The 20,489-nt window shown below is 48.0% G+C and overlaps 1 protein-coding gene across 2 annotated transcripts in view; it reads right to left on the minus strand.

Moving 5' to 3' along the window:
• Window positions 1–339: 339 nt before the first annotated feature.
• Window positions 340–20,489, minus strand: part of LOC122547983 (small conductance calcium-activated potassium channel protein 3-like) — a 153,249-nt gene continuing 133,099 nt past the window's right edge. For both annotated transcript variants that reach the window (XM_087985050.1, XM_087985049.1), the window contains one exon: window positions 340–7,899. In XM_087985050.1, coding sequence (XP_087841176.1) covers window positions 7,618–7,899 — 282 coding nt within the window. In that variant the 3' untranslated portion in view covers window positions 340–7,617. The remainder of the gene's footprint in view (window positions 7,900–20,489) is intronic.

The raw sequence follows: 20,489 nt of genomic DNA on the forward strand, positions 1-20,489 counted from the left end.
TGTAAGCTAAACTCAGGTCTGTTCAAATTCTGAAGGGTTTGTTTCCACTCGCTCTGGTTTTCAGGATTAGAGACCCTCATCCTGGATTTGTTCAGCAGATTTTTAAAGGAAATTGATGGCTTAGATTTTTTTTTAGAAGGAATAAAAGCTAACTCTAAGCAATCTGACTTTATGATTTAATACTTTCAGCACCGGACTTATTTTGCCTCCTTCCCGTCTATTCCAGAGCTATAAAGCACAATACTGAACAGTACTCTGATGGTATCCTTTTTAGATTCCAGTCCCTTTGAGTTATAACAACTTCAAGTTCTCAGTGAGAATAAATAGTCAGAGACTCCATTTAGTTTCTAAAGCCTTTAATGAATATCCTTCGATATGATGACCCCTTAGCTTGAAGTCCAAGGCACTTTGTACAGTGAACAGTTTTAAACCATTGATTAGACCTTGTCTGATTTTGGCTATAACAACACTGCACATATGACCAAAACAAAGCCAAGAACCAGATGGAGATGGAAAGTGGATGACCAAGCAACATATTAGATGTCTGCAATCATTGTCAACAAATCTCAGCTTGTACCTGTGTGCACACTGCTAGTCTGATGGTGGGAAAAGAAGTTGGAGAAACTAGAAAATAAATTATTTTCAGCTCAGCAACATCTCTGCATCCACATTCTTGTCAATTTGTATGATCTACTCTTGCAGACTGATAGCCATTTTTAGTGTACAACACTAGGCCTCATTATCCCAAACTAGTAGCCATGTATAGTTTACATGAATTGATCTAAATTTTGCAGGTTGGTAGCTATTTATAGTGTAGCTCTTTTGATTTCATTGACCCAAACTTGCAGCCCAGTGTGGTACTGAAAGATATAGAGCAGGAAGGATTCCGTTTCAATTATTAATCTGTAATGAGTTAGTTGAACCTTAGCAGGGTCAACAATGGAGCATAACTATTTATCTTGGCATTTTTGGGAGTATAGCAGAAGAAAAGCAGGGTTCCCACTACTGAGCACTACCCCCTTTTTCATAGTCCCTTTTTCTGCAAGTCATGTCAGTTGGATGAAGATTGAACTTAGCCATGACACTTCTCATGGTTAATGTGGAACACATGGAATGATTCCAGAGCAAGAAAGAGCCTACCAAGGGTGCTAAAAGAGTATTCCCTTTAGGATGACTTGAACATTCTGATAAAATCTAAACAACATATATGGAGGATAAACACCAGCATAAACTATTTCTGTGCTCTAAAATTCAATGAAATATAATGGACACATTTGCTCCCAGGCACTGTTAGGAACTAGATTGTAAACCAGGAGATCAATGATCACACATAAGATCAATGAAACCAATTGTTTAATTCCATGGAAACACACATTATCCTGTCCTAAATTGGCAATCAGTAGATGACACAGGATTTGGAGGGCTCATTAGATAATGGGGCCACAGATTTTCTTATCCCAAAATATAACCCAGTTACCGGGTTCAGAAACATAATCTCCAGTTTTCAACTTCCTTCCCACTTTGCTGACACTTGGTGGGGAACACACTTAGAATTAGATCCCAACCGCTGCTCCCTCACCTAGTTGGCTGATTTCCACATAAGCCTTGGCAGTGATGAGCATCACCAATCCAAGTCTAGTCATTTGATGTCCTCACATACCCACAGTCCTTTCTCACTATGTAGTGATGAAAGGCAGCAGGTCTTGTTGTTGAAGTCCCTTCTCAGTCTGGGAGTCACAGGTCCAACTGTAACACTTCTGTCATTGCTCCAATGAAATTAAACTAATTCATTACGGACCAAGCTGGAAACTGGGATCCACTCTGGCTCAGTATTGCACTGGGGAGGCTGTTTGAATTCAGGTTTCAGGACAGTTCTGTGCCTTGGTTTTGTCTTAATATAAATGAGTGGCATATATATGATATATATTGTTGCCAGTCAAATGACAGGAAGCAACTTGTACAGACACCCTTAATTACCTGCAGAAAGTAGTTCAAATTAGATCTCTGGATAACAGAAGAATGGTATTTATTATAAAAGTCAAATATTGCAGATGCTGGAAGTGTGAAATAAAAAAAAACAGAAATGCTGGAAATACTCAGATGTTCTGGCAGTCTCGTGGAGAAGGAAAAAGAGTCAACATTTTGAGTCAAATGTGACTCTTCTTCGGAATGGTATTTTTATTCCGCTTTTAATCAATGTGACTTAGAAGGGATGAAGCACTTTTTAAAATACTTTAGCTGAAGCACTTTTTAAAATACTTTTAAATTTACCATACAGATAAAAAAATAAAAAAAACTCTATGAATCTGACCAAGGTAAGGGTATTTGGATATTGCAAACAGCTTTCCAGACAGTTTACAGAAGGATAATTCTAGCTTTTAAGCCGTGCAAATCTAAACAAGTCATTGTTATGTAGCCTGCTATAGATTGTTACCTGATTTTCTCTGTGCTGTTAGTCATAGTTTGTCACTGCCTTTATCATTATCCTGCTTTGCAGATCTGTATCCTTGTTCCTTTCCATGTCATTGGCCTCCTTCATTCATTTGAGATGAAACTGGACACAGGAAGGGACGTGAAACAGGAGGGGTTGAATACCTCATTCGATATACCCCACATCCAGTGTTGATTGTTACTGGACTGAAAGTCAGGAGGAGTGTTTACAGGCCACCTCCGAACAGTTCTCATTGTTCCTCCCAAATACCAAATCTCCTTACCCATGTTTCCATCCTTCATGTAGGTGAAATCCAGTTTCACCACACTGTCTCCTATTTCTCATCCTTTCCCCAGGATCGCAACTCATATCTTTGCCCATGACCATCCTCCCTGCTTTATTTTTCCACTAATGTTTCTATCTATTTTTATCACTTTTCTTCAGATTCCATTTCCCTCTTTCACTCACAACCTCTTTCTATTATGTCTCTGAGACTTTTAAGTGACTATCTTCCTTCACAAGTCTCTCTTCTAGTTGGGACAGGATGAAATACCAGATAAGTTTTCCCTCTGATAGATAGTCTCTCTCCTATTTCTATAGTCTCTACTATGGGTTTTGAGTGAGTTAAAAGCAGATCCAAATGATCTGTTGCAACAGCTGTTGTCTTTATTTATCAAACTAATTATGTCTGTGCTAGTATGAACTCTCCTGACCCTGCTAACGTCCCAAACTGACCCTCAACAGAAGTCTTTCTGTGCCCTGTATCCAGCCTGTGTTTCCAGAATTCAAATGCACCATCTCCAAGTCTAATTAATTCCTCCACAGAACACCAAACGAGTCAGCCTCCTTTCCTTCCTTCAGTTCTCTCTCTGAAAACTAAGCTTGGTGCCACTAGCATCTCCATCTGTGAAAAATCAGTCTCACATGCTCTTGGTAAGATGGACAAGGTACTCGATACCGGCTTTCCCCTATTAATCCAGTATCTTCCACGAAATCAGAGATTAATACAGAACAGGAGGCTATTTGTCCCATTGTGCTTGTAATAGAGTTTTGAAAGTTTAAATAGTGCTATATCACTTTCACCTTAGCCCAAACAGCATCCCATTAAAAATCCAACTGGAGAAAAAGGTGTAAAGAGGGCGCTGTAGGGATTGGTGGGAGCCAGGGGGGGGGAAGGGGTTGTGGCTGGGGGGTGCTGGAGTGTTTGCAGGGCGCTGGTGATCAGTAAGTGTCAGCTAAATGATGGCGGATATGTTTCATCTTTTAAATGGACTTGGAGAAGCGTGGGTTAGAGAAGGGTTATACAGCTATTCTTTCCATTCGTCCTCACCATCCAGAGGTTTCAGGGGGTGAGGTAAGTACAAACATGAAGCTAAAGGTCAGATTCCATTGTAATGCCTTCTGGAGTAATCATATAAACAAGGAACAAGAGTAGGCCATTTGGTCCTTTAAGCCTGCTCCATGATTCAATAAGATCATGTTTTAACCTCAACTCAACATTCCTGCATGCACCCCAATAACCTTACATCCCCTTTATACTCAAGAATCTATCTACCTCTGTTTTAAATTGTTTAATGATTCTGTATCCACTGCCTTTTGAGAAATGACATTCCAAAGAAGTTCACAACCCTCTAAGAGAAATAAAAGTCTTCCTCTCTGTTTTAAATGGATACTTTAAACGATGATCCCTAGTTCTAGATTCTCCCACAAGAGGAAATATCCTTTTCACATCTTCCTTGTCCAGTCCCCTCAGGACTGTCTATGTTGAATTAAGACTCTTTTAAGCACTAGAGGATAAAGGCTTAGATTGTGTAGCCTTTCCTCATAAAGCAATCTGTTCATTCCAGGTATTAATCTAGTAAGCTTTCTCTGAATTGGTTCCAATACATTAACATTTTTCCATAACTGCAGTGACCACTACTGTACACAGATGTCATCTCTCCAATACCCTATACAACTGAATCAGAATTTTCTTACTCTTGCATTTAATTCCCCTCCAATAAAACATAACATTCTAAAGGATTTCTTTGTTACTTGCTGTATCTGCATACTATCCTTCTTAGATTTCTTAAATACGGATGGCATGGTGGCTCAGTGGTTAGCACTGCTGCATCACAGCGCCAGGGACCAAGGTTCGATTCCAGCCTTGGGTGATTGTCTGTGTGGGGTTTGCACATTCTCTTTGTGCCTGCGTGGGTTTTCTCCGGGTGCTCCGGTTTCTTCCCACAGTCCAAAGATGTGCAGGCCAGGTGAATTGGCTGTGCTGAATTGCCTGTAGTGTTAGGTGCATTAGTCAGAGGGAAATGGGTCTGGGTGGGTTACTCTTTGGAGGGTCGGTGTGGACCTGTTGGGCCGAAGGACCTGTTTCCACACTGTAGGGCATCTAACCTAAAAAAAATTTGGATGTGAATATAAGAAGTATGGTTAGTAAGTTCACAGCTGACTCCAAAAGTGTGATGCAATGGATAATGAAGAAGGTTATCTCAGAGTATAACAGGGCCTTGATCAGATGGACCAACCAGCTGAGGAGTCACAGATGGAGTTTAATTTAAACAGAGTTGCATTTTGGTAAGGCAAATCAGAGTGTGACTTGTACAATTAATGGCAGGGGATTGGGCAGTGTTACCGAGCAAAGGGACCAACGCAGGTTCAGAGTTCCTTGAAAGTGGAGTCTCAGGTAGATAAGGTGGTGAAGAAGGCATTTGGCACTCTTGCCTTTATTGGTCAGTGCATTGAGTATAGGTGTTGGGACGTCATATTGTGGCTATATGGGATATTGATTAGACTATTTTTAGAATACTGTGTTCAATTCTGGTCTCCCTGCTATAGGAAAGATGTTGTTAAATTTGAAAGAGTTCAGAAAAGATTTATAAGAATATTGCCAGGGTTGGAGTGTTTCAGCTAGAGGGAGAGACTGAATAGGCTGGGGCTACTTTCCCCTGGAGTCTCGGAGGGCGAGGTATGACTTTAGAGAGATTTATAAAATCATGAGGGGCATGGATAGGGTGATTAGCCAAGGTCTTTTCCTCACAGTAGGGAATCCAAAACTAGAGCGCGTAGGTTTAAGTTGAGAGGGAAATGATTTTAAAGGGAGTGAGAGACAACATTTTCACACAGAGGGTAGTGAATGTACAGAACAAGCTGCCAGAGGAATTGGTGGAGGTGGGTACAATTATAACATTTAAAAGGCATCTGGATGGGTACATGAGAAGGAAGGGTTTGGAGAGATTTGGGCCAAATGCTAGCAAAGGGAACTAGATTGGGTTCAGATATCTGGTTGGCATGGATGAGTTGGGCTGAAAGGTGTGTTTCTATGCTGTGTGACTCTATGACTGGGATACCTCAGATACCCCTCAGCATGCATCTCAGAGCTCTGCACACTCACCATTTAGAGAATATGCTTCTATTTATTCTTTCTGTCATGATGGATACTTTAATATTTTCCCACATTATACTCCATTTGCCTTATCTTTGCCAACTCACTTAACACACCTGTAGCCCTTTTTTAGCTTCCTTATATCGTCTTCACAACTTATATCCCTCAGTCTCATCATCTGGAGTCACATATGAAGAATGGGGCATGGCTAGGGGTTTGGGAGGTTGTCAATGCCTTTGGATCCTGTATTCTATGCCCCACTCCCTCATCTTCACCCCACTCCTGGAGAGAGCAGGGGAAATGCAGCAAGACGGGACTTCATAACGAAAGGATGCACCATACTGTTGACCACTCTGGTTGAAGCTAATTTTTCACACAATGTGTGAGAGTCTATTGCCAGCCCTGGACAGTTTAACAGCTGAGTAATACTGAAGAAGCAAATCCATCACCATTATACTGATATAAAATTAATACAGATACTGATAAATAGTCCCTCTGGGGTTTCAACATTCTTCTCCGAGTTAGTCAGGTTAACCTTTCATTTTGTCTTCTTGAGAAAAGAATGAGGCATTGCAAAGGCAAGGTGCGACTACATTTGTTTTGATGCCCAGGATTGACCTGTTTCTGTGCTGTAAATTCTATGTAATTTCTAAGTAGCAGTCTCTCTTCTTTAAAAAAAAACATGTTTTGAAAGGGTCATTTCTCTCCTTGTCTAATACACACATACAGTGCTGGGACACCACTCTTTGTTTAACTCGTTCGTTTCGCCCTATAGGCTGGCAGACAAGAATTTTGCATAAAATCAAACTTTCTGTTAGCATTGCATCGCTGGGGAAACAGAAGGATCATTTTGGCTGGCTTTCAAACACAAAGCCAAACTGACCTCGACTGAAAGGCCCTAAGAAAGGTCAAAGTACTTTTCTCCTCCCCCAGTTGCTCCTGGTGTGGTTGTGATTTTCTCATCAGGAATCACTCCTGTTTTGTTAGGTTGCATCTGGACAAGCCAACCAGTTAACCCATTTTTGTTGCTTTGTTTTTTTTTGGTTGACGTTTGGCTCCGGAACACCAGGGAGAAATCTCTACCCAACAGAGGACGTCAGTTGTGAAATTTGTGATATCCACTTTCACCACTGTACTGGAGCATTGGTCAGCCTGGATCATGGGCTCAAATTCTGTACTGGGATTGGAAGCCACAGGCTCCTAAATGTGACCAAACCAGACAAGCTGGTGCCAAGCTTAAAGCAGGCAGGAGTATGCTGATAGCTGCACCCACCAGTGAAGAGGCTTGTGTTGTGCTTTATTCAGTTATATATATTCTTTGTTTATATATGTATTTCTTCTTCCCTTTAAAAGAAAATCATGGTTTTGGCAACAGGCAGTGACAGGAAGGCTCCTCTCTCCTAGTGATGGCTGCAGGTTTTGCTATTGTTTGAAGAAGACCCACATTTCAGCCCCTGTGAGAGGGCAATCCTTATTTCTGCTCCATGCCAGCAAATCCCTCACCCAGCACACTCAGTCTCCTTGTTTCAGAACTCAACCTGTTCCTATCTTTTTGCCTCATCTGGCAGCATCTTGAAAGGAGTTGAAGGGTGGGGTCTGTATAGCAGAGGAGCAGCGGAGAGGGAGTGTCAGCACCCCAAGGGGAAGAAAGAGGGTAAAAGGCAGTTCTGAGTAAGATGAAAGCTCTGGTCCTATATGCCTGTAACCCCATCTTTCTGTTCATAGAGCCAAAGTGAAGGGTGGATTGGGGGGGCTTGGGAGGGAAGTGTTAGGGGAAAAATAAATCACTCCTGGTCCAAAGTTCAGGGCCCTAACAACTGCTGGAACTGGTGCAAGGAGTTGGGAAGGAGGGGGAGCTGAGTCCCAGTTGGCTGTCAGAGCGCTGGGAGTCACCATGTGTACTGCCAGCTTCAGTGATAGCGCTGAGGATCTGCTGCTGCTGTTGCTGCAGGGTGTCAGCGATCAGTCTTGGCAGGGCATGGAAGCTGCTCGTCAGTCCCTCCAACTTGTTCTCCAGGCTCATTATCTGCTTCTCCAGGTCTTCACCTCGATCGTTCAGCTCTGTGATTAGGTCATACATGATCGTCTGCATCTGGGTTGCACATATACAATAAAAGCAGTGAAATTTAGTTTGGAATGACCAGCATGCGTCCTACCTTCACCAATGCTGCTTCACCAAAATCACAAACTCCTAACTCCTTAACATCACCCATCTCTGCCCCTTCCTTATTCAGTCTGCAATAGAAACCCTCATTAATGGACTCAGGCTAGTTCATTGCTTCTACGGTCAGTCTGCTAACTTCTGTAACTGTGGGTCATCCAAAGTTCTGTTTCCCATATCCTAAATCGCACGATATCCCATCCACCCAACCCTCACAGGTCTAAAACAAAAACAAATTTCGAGGGAAACTTATCAAGTTGGCAGCATCTGTGGAGAGAAAGCAGAATTAAAGTTTTAGGTCCAGTTATCCTTTTCAGAACTGATGATAGCTCAGAAAGGTTAGTATATATACTGAAGATAGAGTGGGGTGAGGGAGGAGTAAACAATGGGTGGAGGTGGAGCCCAGAGAGAGAGAAAAGCACTTGTGCAGACAAAGGAATGGGTAGAGGTCAGCCTGGGAGAATCATGGCTGCTAATGGGGACCATCAGTAGCTGACAATGGGTTGTATGTGGTAGCAGCTCATGTGATGACAAGGCTTGGTCATGAGGGTTGAGGTAAGGACGAAGGAAAAAATTCTCAAGTTCTAAAATTACTGAACTTGGTGTTGAGTCTGGAAGGCTGCAGGGTACCAAAGCAGAAAATGAGATGCTATTCTCCCAGCTTGCACTGAGCTTCATTGGAGCACTACCGCAAGCCCAAGATAGAGATGTTGGCCAGGGAACACGATGGTGTGTTGAAATGACAGGTAACAGGAAATTCAGGGTCATGTTTGCAGAAATAACTGGTCATCCAGTCTGCATGTCATCTCACCAATGTAGAGAAGACCACATTGTGAGTAGAAAATACAATAAACTACACTGAGTGAAGTGCAAGTAAATCACTGCTTTACTTGGAAGTTGTGTCTGGGGTTTTGGATTGTGAATAGGGCAGAAGAACACAGGCAGGCATTGCACCATCTGTGACTGCATGGGAAGGTGTCATGGGGGTGTGGGAAAGTGTTGCAGTGGATGATGAGTGGACCAAGTTGTCCCAAAGGTAATGGTCCCTGTGGTAGGCTGACAAGAGAGGGGAAAGGAATATGTGTCTCGTTGTGGTACCCAGCTGGAGGTGACGCAAATGGCAGTTAATCATCCTTTGGATGTGGATGCTGTGGGGTAGTAAGTGAGGACCAGGGGACCCTGTCACTGTTGTGGGAGGGAGAAGAATGAGGGCTGAAGTGTGAGAGATGGGTTGGATATAACTGAAGGCCCTGTCAACCATAGTGATGGGGAATCCTCAGTTAAGGAAGAAGGTGGACATCTTGGAAGCCCCCTTATAGAAGGTGGCATCATCAGAACAGATGTGACGGCGATGGAGGATCCGGGAGAATGGAATAAAGTCCCACAGGTACCTGTGGGAGTTGGTGGGTTTGTAGTGGATATTTACACCATTCTGAGGAATGATCACTCCAAACGTTAACGCTGATTTCTCTCCACAGATGCTGCCAAACCTGCGGAGCTTTTCCAGCAATTTCTGTTTTTGTTCCTGATTTACAGCATCTGCAGTTCTTTTGGGTTTTTTTGTAGTGGATATTGGTGGCCAGCTTATCCCCAGAAATGGAGACAGAGATGTTGAGGAAGGGAAGGGAGGAGTCAGAGATGGACCAGGTGAAGGTAAGAGCAGAGTAAAAATTGGAAGTGAAAGTGATAAACTTTCCTAATTCCAGAGTGAGGGAAGCAGCACCAATACTGTCATCAATCCACTGGAGAAAGAGTTGTGGGGAAGGGATTGAATAGGACTGGAACAAGGAATGTTCCACATATCCCACAAGGAGACAGGCATAACTGGGACCCATGTGAGTACCCATGGCCACACCTCTGACCTGAAGATATTGAGAGAAGTTAAAGAGGCAGTTGTTCAAAGTGAGGGTGTGCTCAGCTAGGTGGAGGAATGGGACAGTTCAGGCCCCTTTTTTTTCCAGGAAAAAGTAGTGAGCCCCAAGACAATCCTGGTGGGGAATGGACCTGTAAAGGGATTACATGTCCATGCTGAAGAGGAGGTAGCTGGAGCCCCCAAACTGGAAGCTTTGAAACTGACTTAAAGTTTCAGAAAAATCATGGATATAAATGGGAAGGGACTGGCCAAGTGGGGAAAACAATTGAGTCAAGGTAGAAAGAGATGAGTTCTGTAGGGATTTTGGGAAGGAGGTAGAAACCACCTATGCAGGGTTGAGGGTAGACTATAGGCTTGGAGGCAATGGGGTGAGATCATCAGATAGAATGAGACTAGTGACCATTGTGGACATGCCTCACACTGATATCTGGTCTGGCAAAACTGCAGTTTTTAATTTTTCAACCTCCTGGTCAAACCCCTTTATAGTCACACCTCCTTTCTCTGCCCCATAATCTTCTCTTGATTCCTCTAATTTTGAACTCTTGTGTACATGTATTCACTTTCGCTTTGCTTGCTATTCATAGCCATGCCATCATCTACCCAGCTACAAAACTCTGGAATTTCCTTGCTAAACCTCCCTGTCCCCTCCTTTAAGCTGCACCTTAAAACAGATGTCTTTGACTGGGCTTTTGCTCACCTGCCCTAATATCCCCTTATGCAGCTCAGTGTCAAATTTGTTAGATAACATCCTTGTGCAGTGCCATGGCATGCTTTACTAATGTTAAGGGTGCTACATAAATTCAAGTAGCTGTTTTTTGGTGCATTCTAGAACATAACAACATATTATGTAAAAAAAAAGTTGTCGTCTCCTCTTATGTTCTACCTAAAGCAATTACCAGAAGGTGTGAGAGCGTCGTTAGCATTTGCTGTTTGCCTTTAAGATTTGTAGCCTCTGCAGACTTTACTTGTTTTTTGCCATGAACTGAGTTAAACAGCTTGAGGAATCCTTTCTCCATGAGTAGACTCTGCTGTTGTTGAGATGGTGATTCTTGACATAGACTCTGGATCACCAAAGGAAGAAAATTCTCCACTCTTGACACTAAAGTTGCCCTATCCGGGCCACAGCAAAAATTTGGAACTTTAAAAAGGTGTTGGTTCAATTGGGATAGCCCATTGTAATTCACATTGGAAACCTCATGGTGGCATCATACACTTATGAAATTAATCAGAGGCCCTGGCTCCTCTTAAACCTGAACACTTCACAACATAGCACCATTAATCTGAGAGGTGGCTAGCAACAGAGAGAAATGGCAACATGCCAGCCACTGCACTGATATATCCTGCTTTGTTGCTGACTCCCTACTGTATATTTCAAATTGTAACTGCCCCCACATTTGTTCCACTTTACTATAGGTTCCTCCCTTTCCATTGTGTGACCACAAGATCATGAGATATAGGAACAAAATTAGGCCATTCAGCCAATCAAGTCTGTTCCACCATTCGGTCATGGCTGATATGTTTGAGAACCCTACTCTCCTGCTTTGCCCATGTAACCTTTGATTCCCTTACTAATCAAGAACCAATATATCTTTGTCTTAAAGACACTCAATGACTTGTCTTCCACAGCCCTCTGTGGCAATGAATTCCACAGATTCACCACCCTCTGGCTGAAGAAATTCCTCCACATCTCAGTTCTAAAGGGTTGTCCCTTCACTCTGAGGCTGTGCCCTTGGGTCCTAATATCTCCTACTAGTGGAAACATCTTCTCCATTACCACTCTATATGAGACCTCTTGGTATCCTATAAGTTTCAATCAGATTCCCCCTCATCCTTCTAAACTCCATTGAGTACAAACCCAGAGTCCTCAACTGCTCCTCATATGATAAGCCCTTCATCCCCAGCATCATTTCTGATAAACCTCCTCTGGACTCCCTCTAATGCAAGCACATCCTGCCATAGAAATGGGGCCCAAAACTGCTCACAATATTCTAAATGTTGTCTGACCAGAGTCTTATATAGCCTCCGCACATCATCCCTGTTCTTGTATTCTAGCCTTCTTGAAATTAATGCAAATATTGCATTTGTCTTCCTGAGCACCAACTGAACCTGCATGTTAGTCTTAAGAAAATCCTGAACTAGTACACTCAAGTCTCTTTGTGCTTTACATTTCCAAAGTCTTTCTGCATTGAAGAGGTCCATGCCTCCATCCACCTACCAATGTCTGTAACCTCGTATCTTCCCATATAGTATTCCATCTGCCACATCCTTGCCCGCACTCATAGCCTGTCCAAGTCCCTCTGCAGCCTCCCTGCTTCCTCAGCACACGTCCTTCTGCATATCTTTGTGTCATCTGCAAACTTAGCAACAATGCCATTGGTTCCGTTATCCGGATCGTTAATGTATAACAAGACTAGTTATGGTCCCAACACTGATCCTTGTGGAACTCTACTAATCACCAGCTACCAACTGGAAAAAGACCGCTTTATCCCCACTCTTTGCTTTCTAACATCAGTCCTCTGCAAATGTTGCAGTCAAGCATCCGTCTCCCAGGTGTCTCACTGAACCACTGCTCACCCTCCATGTGTCTCACTGTAGCACTGCTCACCCCCCCATGTGTCTCACTGTACCACTGCTCACCCTCCCCATGTGTCTCACTGTACCACTGCTCACCCCCCCATGTGTCTCACTGTACCACTGCTCACCCTCCATGTGTCTCACTGTACCACTGCTCACCCTCCATGTGTCTCACTGTACCACTGCTCACCCCCCCATGTGTCTCACTGTACCACTGCTCACCCTCCATGTGTCTCACTGTACCACTGCTCACCCCCCATGTGTCTCACTGTACCACTGCTCACCCCCCATGTGTCTCACTGTAGCACTGCTCACTCCCCCATGTGTCTCACTGAACCACTGCTCACCCTCCATGTGTCTCACTGTACCACTGCTCACCCCCCCATGTGTCTCACTGTACCACCGCTCACTTCCCATGTGTCTCACTGTACCACTGCTCACCCCCCATGTGTCTCACTGTAGCACTGCTCACCCTCCCATGTGTCTCACTGTAGCACTGCTCACCCTCCATGTGTCTCACTGAACCACTGCTCACTTCCCATGTGTCTCACTGTACCACTGCTCACCCCCCCATGTGTCTCACTGTACCACTGCTCACCCTCCATGTGTCTCACTGTACCACTGCTCACCCCCCCATGTGTCTCACTGTACCACTGCTCACCCCCCCATGTGTCTCACTGTACCACTGCTCACCCTCCATGTGTCTCACTGTACCACTGCTCACCCCCCCATGTGTCTCACTGTACCACTGCTCACTTCCCATGTGTCTCACTGTAGCACTGCTCACCCCCCATGTGTCTCACTGTACCACTGCTCACCCCCCCATGTGTCTCACTGTAGCACTGCTCACTCCCCCATGTGTCTCACTGTACCACTGCTCACCCCCCATGTGTCTCACTGAACCACTGCTCACCCCCCCATGTGTCTCACTGTACCACTGCTCACCCTCCATGTGTCTCACTGTACCACTGCTCACCCCCCATGTGTCTCACTGTAGCACTGCTCACCCCCCATGTGTCTCACTGTAGCACTGCTCACCCCCCCATGTGTCTCACTGTAGCACTGCTCACTCCCCCATGTGTCTCACTGAACCACTGCTCACCCCCCATGTGTCTCACTGTACCACCGCTCACCCCCCATGTGTCTCACTGTACCACTGCTCACCCCCCCATGTGTCTCACTGAACCACTGCTCACTCCCCCATGTGTCTCACTGTACCACTGCTCACCCCCCATGTGTCTCACTGAACCACTGCTCACCCCCCCATGTGTCTCACTGTACCACTGCTCACCCCCCATGTGTCTCACTGTACCACTGCTCACCCCCCATGTGTCTCACTGTACCACTGCTCACTCCCCCATGTGTCTCACTGTACCACTGCTCACCCTCCATGTGTCTCACTGTACCACTGCTCACCCCCCCATGTGTCTCACTGAACCACTGCTCACCCCCCATGTGTCTCACTGTAGCACTGCTCACCCTCCATGTGTCTCACTGTACCACTGCTCACCCCCCATGTGTCTCACTGTAGCACTGCTCACCCTCCATGTGTCTCACTGTACCACTGCTCACCCCCCCATGTGTCTCACTGAACCACTGCTCACCCTCCATGTGTCTCACTGTACCACTGCTCACCCCCCATGTGTCTCACTGTAGCACTGCTCACCCCCCATGTGTCTCACTGTAGCACTGCTCACCCTCCATGTGTCTCACTGTACCACTGCTCACCCCCCCATGTGTCTCACTGAACCACTGCTCACCCCCCATGTGTCTCACTGAACCACTGCTCACCCTCCATATGTCTCACTGTACCACTGCACACCCCCCATGTGTCTCACTGAACCACTGCTCACCCTCCATGTGTCTCACTGTACCACTGCTCACCCCCCCATGTGTCTCACTGTACCACTGCTCACCCCCCCATGTGTCTCACTGTACCACTGCTCACCCCCCCATGTGTCTCACTGAACCACTGCACACCCCCCATGTGTCTCACTGTACCACCGCTCACCCCCCATGTGTCTCACTGAACCACTGCTCACCCCCCCATGTGTCTCACTGTACCACTGCTCACCCCCCATGTGTCTCACTGAACCACTGCTCACCCCCCATGTGTCTCACTGTAGCACTGCTCACCCCCCCATGTGTCTCACTGTAGCACTGCTCACTCCCCCATGTGTCTCACTGAACCACTGCTCACCCCCCATGTGTCTCACTGTACCACCGCTCACCCCCCATGTGTCTCACTGTACCACTGCTCACCCCCCATGTGTCTCACTGAACCACTGCTCACTCCCCCATGTGTCTCACTGTACCACTGCTCACCCCCCATGTGTCTCACTGAACCACTGCTCACCCCCCCATGTGTCTCACTGTACCACCGCTCACCCCCCATGTGTCTCACTGTACCACTGCTCACCCCCCATGTGTCTCACTGTACCACTGCTCACTCCCCCATGTGTCTCACTGTACCACTGCTCACCCTCCATGTGTCTCACTGTACCACTGCTCACCCCCCCATGTGTCTCACTGAACCACTGCTCACCCCCCATGTGTCTCACTGTAGCACTGCTCACCCTCCATGTGTCTCACTGTACCACTGCTCACCCCCCATGTGTCTCACTGTAGCACTGCTCACCCTCCATGTGTCTCACTGTACCACTGCTCACCCCCCCATGTGTCTCACTGAACCACTGCTCACCCCCATGTGTCTCACTGTAGCACTGCTCACCCTCCATGTGTCTCACTGTACCACTGCTCACCCTCCATGTGTCTCACTGAACCACTGCTCACCCCCCATGTGTCTCACTGAACCACTGCTCACCCCCCATGTGTCTCACTGTAGCACTGCTCACCCTCCATGTGTCTCACTGTACCACTGCTCACCCCCCCATGTGTCTCACTGAACCACTGCTCACCCCCCATGTGTCTCACTGAACCACTGCTCACCCTCCATATGTCTCACTGTACCACTGCACACCCCCCATGTGTCTCACTGAACCACTGCTCACCCTCCATGTGTCTCACTGTACCACTGCTCACCCTCCATGTGTCTCACTGAACCACTGCTCACCCCCCATGTGTCTCACTGTACCACTGCTCACCCCCCCATGTGTCTCACTGTACCACCGCTCACCCCCCATGTGTCTCACTGAACCACTGCTCACCCCCCCATGTGTCTCACTGTACCACCGCTCACCCCCCATGTGTCTCACTGAACCACTGCTCACCCCCCCATGTGTCTCACTGTACCACTGCTCACCCTCCATGTGTCTCACTGTACCACCGCTCACCCCCCCATGTGTCTCACTGTACCACTGCTCACCCCCCCATGTGTCTCACTGTACCACTGCTCACCCTCCATGTGTCTCACTGTACCACCGCTCACCCCCCCATGTGTCTCACTGTACCACTGCTCACCCCCCCATGTGTCTCACTGTACCACTGCTCACCCTCCATGTGTCTCACTGTACCACCGCTCACCCCCCCATGTGTCTCACTGTACCACTGCTCACCCCCCCATGTGTCTCACTGAACCACTGCTCACCCCCCATGTGTCTCACTGAACCACTGCTCACCCTCCATGTGTCTCACTGTACCACCGCTCACCCTCCATGTGTCTCACTGTACCACTGCTCACCCCCCATGTGTCTCACTGTAGCACTGCTCACCCCCCCATGTGTCTCACTGAACCACTGCTCACCCCCCATGTGTCTCACTGAACCACTGCTCACCCCCCATGTGTCTCACTGTACCACCGCTCACCCTCCATGTGTCTCACTGTACCACTGCTCACCCCCCATGTGTCTCACTGTAGCACTGCTCACCCCCCCATGTGTCTCACTGAACCACTGCTCACCCCCCATGTGTCTCACTGAACCACTGCTCACCCCCCATGTGTCTCACTGTACCACCGCTCACCCCCCCATGTGTCTCACTGTACCACTGCTCACCCCCCCATGTGTCTCACTGAACCACTGCTCACCCCCCATGTGTCTCACTGTACCACCGCTCACCCCCCCATGTGTCTCACTGTACCACTGCTCACCCCCCCATGTGTCTCACTGAACCACTGCTCACCCCCCATGTGTCTCACTGTAGCACTGCTCACCCCCCCATGTGTCTCACTGAACCACTGCTCACCCCCCATGTGTCTCACTGAACCACTGCTCACCCCCCATGTGTCTCACTGTACCACCGCTCACCCTCCATGTGTCTCACTGTACCACTGCTCACCCCCCATGTGTCTCACTGTAGCACTGCTCACCCCCCCATGTGTCTCACTGAACCACTGCTCACCCCCCATGTGTCTCACTGAACCACTGCTCACCCCCCATGTGTCTCACTGTACCACCGCTCACCCCCCCATGTGTCTCACTGTACCACTGCTCACCCCCCCATGTGTCTCACTGAACCACTGCTCACCCCCCATGTGTCTCACTGAACCACTGCTCACCCCCCATGTGTCTCACTGTACCACCGCTCACCCTCCATGTGTCTCACTGTACCACTGCTCACCCTCCATGTGTCTCACTGTACCACTGCTCACCCTCCCATGTGTCTCACTGTACCACTGCTCACTTCCCATGTCTCACTGTACCACTGCCCAACCCCCAATGTGTCTTACTGTACCACTCCTCGCCCCCTACTTGTCTCACTGTACCACTGCTCACCCCCCACGTATCTCACTGTAGCACTGCTGACCCTCATGTGTCTCACTGTACAAATGCTCACTTCCCATGTCTCACTGTACCACTGCTCACCTCCCATGTGTCTCACTGTACCACTGCGGACCCCCATGTGTCTCACTGTAGCGCTGCTCACGCCCCATGTGTCTCACTGAACCATTAGCCCCAATGCGTGTCTTATTCTACCCCTGCTCCACCTGTGTGTCTCAGGTTACTACTAGCACCCCCATGTGTGTCTCAGGTTACCACTGGCCTCCCATACATGTTTCACTCTACCATTGCTCCCCCCTACCCCCAAAGCATGCCTCACTGAATTACTGGCTCCCACATGCATGTGTCACTCTTGCACTGGCACGCCATGCGTGTCTCACCCCACCACTGCCCACCATGCGTGTTGCATTCTATCACTGGCATCCCCCCCAATGCGTGTCTCACTGAACCACCAGCACTCTAATGCGTGTCTCACTCTACCCTGTTCCCCCCCCATTCGTGTCTCACTCTACCACTGCCCGCACCATGGGTGTTTCAATCTACCACTGGCACTCCATGCGTTTCTCATGCCACCATTGCCCTCCATGCGCATCTCATGCCACCATTGCCCTCCATGCATGTCTCACTGAACCACTGCCCCCATGCGTGTCTCACTGAACCACCGGCCCCCCAATGCATGTCTGCATGTCTCACTCTACCCCTGCCCCCCCCATGGGTGTCTCACTGTACCACTGGCACTCCATGTGTGTGTCACTGAACCATTATCCCCCCATGGGTGTCTCACTCAACCACTGGCACTCCATGTGTGTGTCACTGAACCATTATCCCCCCAATGCATGTCTCATCTACCACTGGCATGCCATGTGGTTCTCATGCCACCATTGCCCTCCATGCATGTCTCACTGAACCACCGGCCCCCCCAACGCGTGTCACACTGAACCACCAGCCCCCCCAACGCGTGTCTCACTCTACCCCTAGCCTCTATCACTGGCACTCCATGTCTGTCTCACTCTACCATTGCCCTCCAAGCGTGTCTCACTCTACTATTGCCCTCCAAGCGTGTCTCACTCTACCATTGCCCTCCAAGAGTGTCTCACTCTACCATTGCCCTCCATGCGTGTCTCACTCTATCACTGGCACTCCATGCGTGTCTCACTCTACCACTGATACTCCATGCGTATCTCACTCTACCATTGCTCTCCATGCGTGTCTCACTCTACCATTGCCCTCCATGTGTGTCTCACTCTATCACTGGCACTCCATGCGTGTCTCATTCTACCACTGATACTCCATGCGTATCTCACTCTACCATTGCCCTCCATGCGTGTCTCACTCTACCATTGCCCTCCATGCGTGTCTCACTCTACCACTGACACTCCATGTGTGTCTCACTCTACCATTGCCCTCCATGCGTGTCTCACTCTACCACTGTCACTCCATGCGTGTCTCACTCTACCATTGCCCTCCATGCGTGTCTCACTCTACCACTGGCACTCCATGCGTGTCTCACTCTACCACTGTCACTCCATGCGTGTCTCACTCTACCATTGCCCTCCATGCGTGTCTCACTCTACCACTGGCACTCCATGCGTGTCTCACTCTACCACTGGCACTCCATGTGTGTCCCACACTACCACTGACCTCCATTCGTCTCACTATGCCACAGACACTCCATGTGTGTCTAACTCTACCACTGGCACTCCATGTGTGTCTCACTCTACCATTGCCCTCCATGCATGTCTCACTCTACCACTGACACTCCATGCGTGTCTTACTCTACCACTGGCACTCCATGTGTGTCTCACTCTACCATTGCCCTCCATGCATGTCTCACTCTACCACTGGCACTCCATGTGTGTCTCACTCTACCACTGGCACTCCATGTGTGTCTCACTCTACCATTGACACTCCATGCGTGTCTCACTACCACTGACACTCCATGTGTGTCTTACTCTACCACTGGCACTCCATGTGTGTCTCACTCTACCATTGCCCTCCATGCGTGTCTCACTCTACCACTGTCACTCCATGCGTGTCTCACTCTACCATTGCCCTCCATGCTTGTCTCACTCTACTACTGACACTCCATGCATGTCTCACCCTATCACTGGCACTCCATGCGTGTCTTACTCGACCACTGACACTCCAAGCGTATCTCACTCTACCATTGCCCTCCATGCGTATCTCACTCTACCACTGGCACTCCATGTGTGTCTCACTCTACCACTGACACTCCATGTGTGTCTCACTCCAACACTGGCACTCCATTTGTCTCACTATGCTACTGACACTCCATGCATGTTTCACTCTACTACTGGCACTCCATGTGTGTCTCACTCTACCACTGACACTCCATGTGTGTCTGACTCTACCATTGCCCTCCATGCGTATGTCACTCTACCACTGACACTCCATGCGTGTCTTACTCTACCATTGCCCTCCATGCATGTCTCACTCTACCACTGGCACTCCATGTGTGTCTCACTCTACCACTGACACTCCATGTGTGTCTCACTCTACCATTGCACTCCATGCGTGTCTCACTCTACCACTGGCACTCCATGTGTGTCTCACTCTACCACTGACACTCCATGTGTGTCTCACTCTACCATTGCACTCCATGCGTGTCTCACTCTACCACTGGCACTCCATGTGTGTCTCACTCTACCACTGACACTCCATGTGTGTCTCACTCTACCATTGACACTCCATGCGTGTCTCACTCTACCACTGGCACTCCATGTGTGTCTCACTCTACCACTGACACTCCATGTGTGTCTCACTCTACCATTGCACTCCATGCGTGTCTCACTCTACCACTGGCACTCCATGTGTGTCTCACTCTACCACTGACACTCCATGTGTGTCTCACTCTACCATTGCACTCCATGCGTGTCTCACTCTACCACTGACACTCCATGTGTGTCTCACTCTACCATTGACACTCCATGCGTGTCTCACTACCACTGACACTCCATGTGTGTCTTACTCTACCACTGGCACCCCATGTGTGTCTGACTCTACCATTGCCCTCCATGCGTATGTCACTCTACCACTGACACTCCATGCGTGTCTTACTCTACCATTGCCCTCCATGCATGTCTCACTCTACCACTGGCACTCCATGTGTGTCTCACTCTACCACTGACACTCCATGTGTGTCTCACTCTACCATTGCACTCCATGCGTGTCTCACTCTACCACTGGCACTCCATGTGTGTCTCACTCTACCACTGGCACTCCATGCGTGTCTCACTCTACCACTGGCACTCCATGTGTGTCTCACTCTACCATTGACACTCCATGCGTGTCTCACTACCACTGACACTCCATGTGTGTCTTACTCTACCACTGGCACTCCATGTGTGTCTCACTCTACCATTGCCCTCCATGCG

The sequence above is a fragment of the Chiloscyllium plagiosum genome, unplaced genomic scaffold (genome assembly GCF_037043375.1).
Source record: "Chiloscyllium plagiosum isolate Xiang-an unplaced genomic scaffold, Cpla_swu_hap1 HiC_scaffold_50, whole genome shotgun sequence".
Classification (NCBI taxonomy): domain Eukaryota; kingdom Metazoa; phylum Chordata; class Chondrichthyes; order Orectolobiformes; family Hemiscylliidae; genus Chiloscyllium; species Chiloscyllium plagiosum.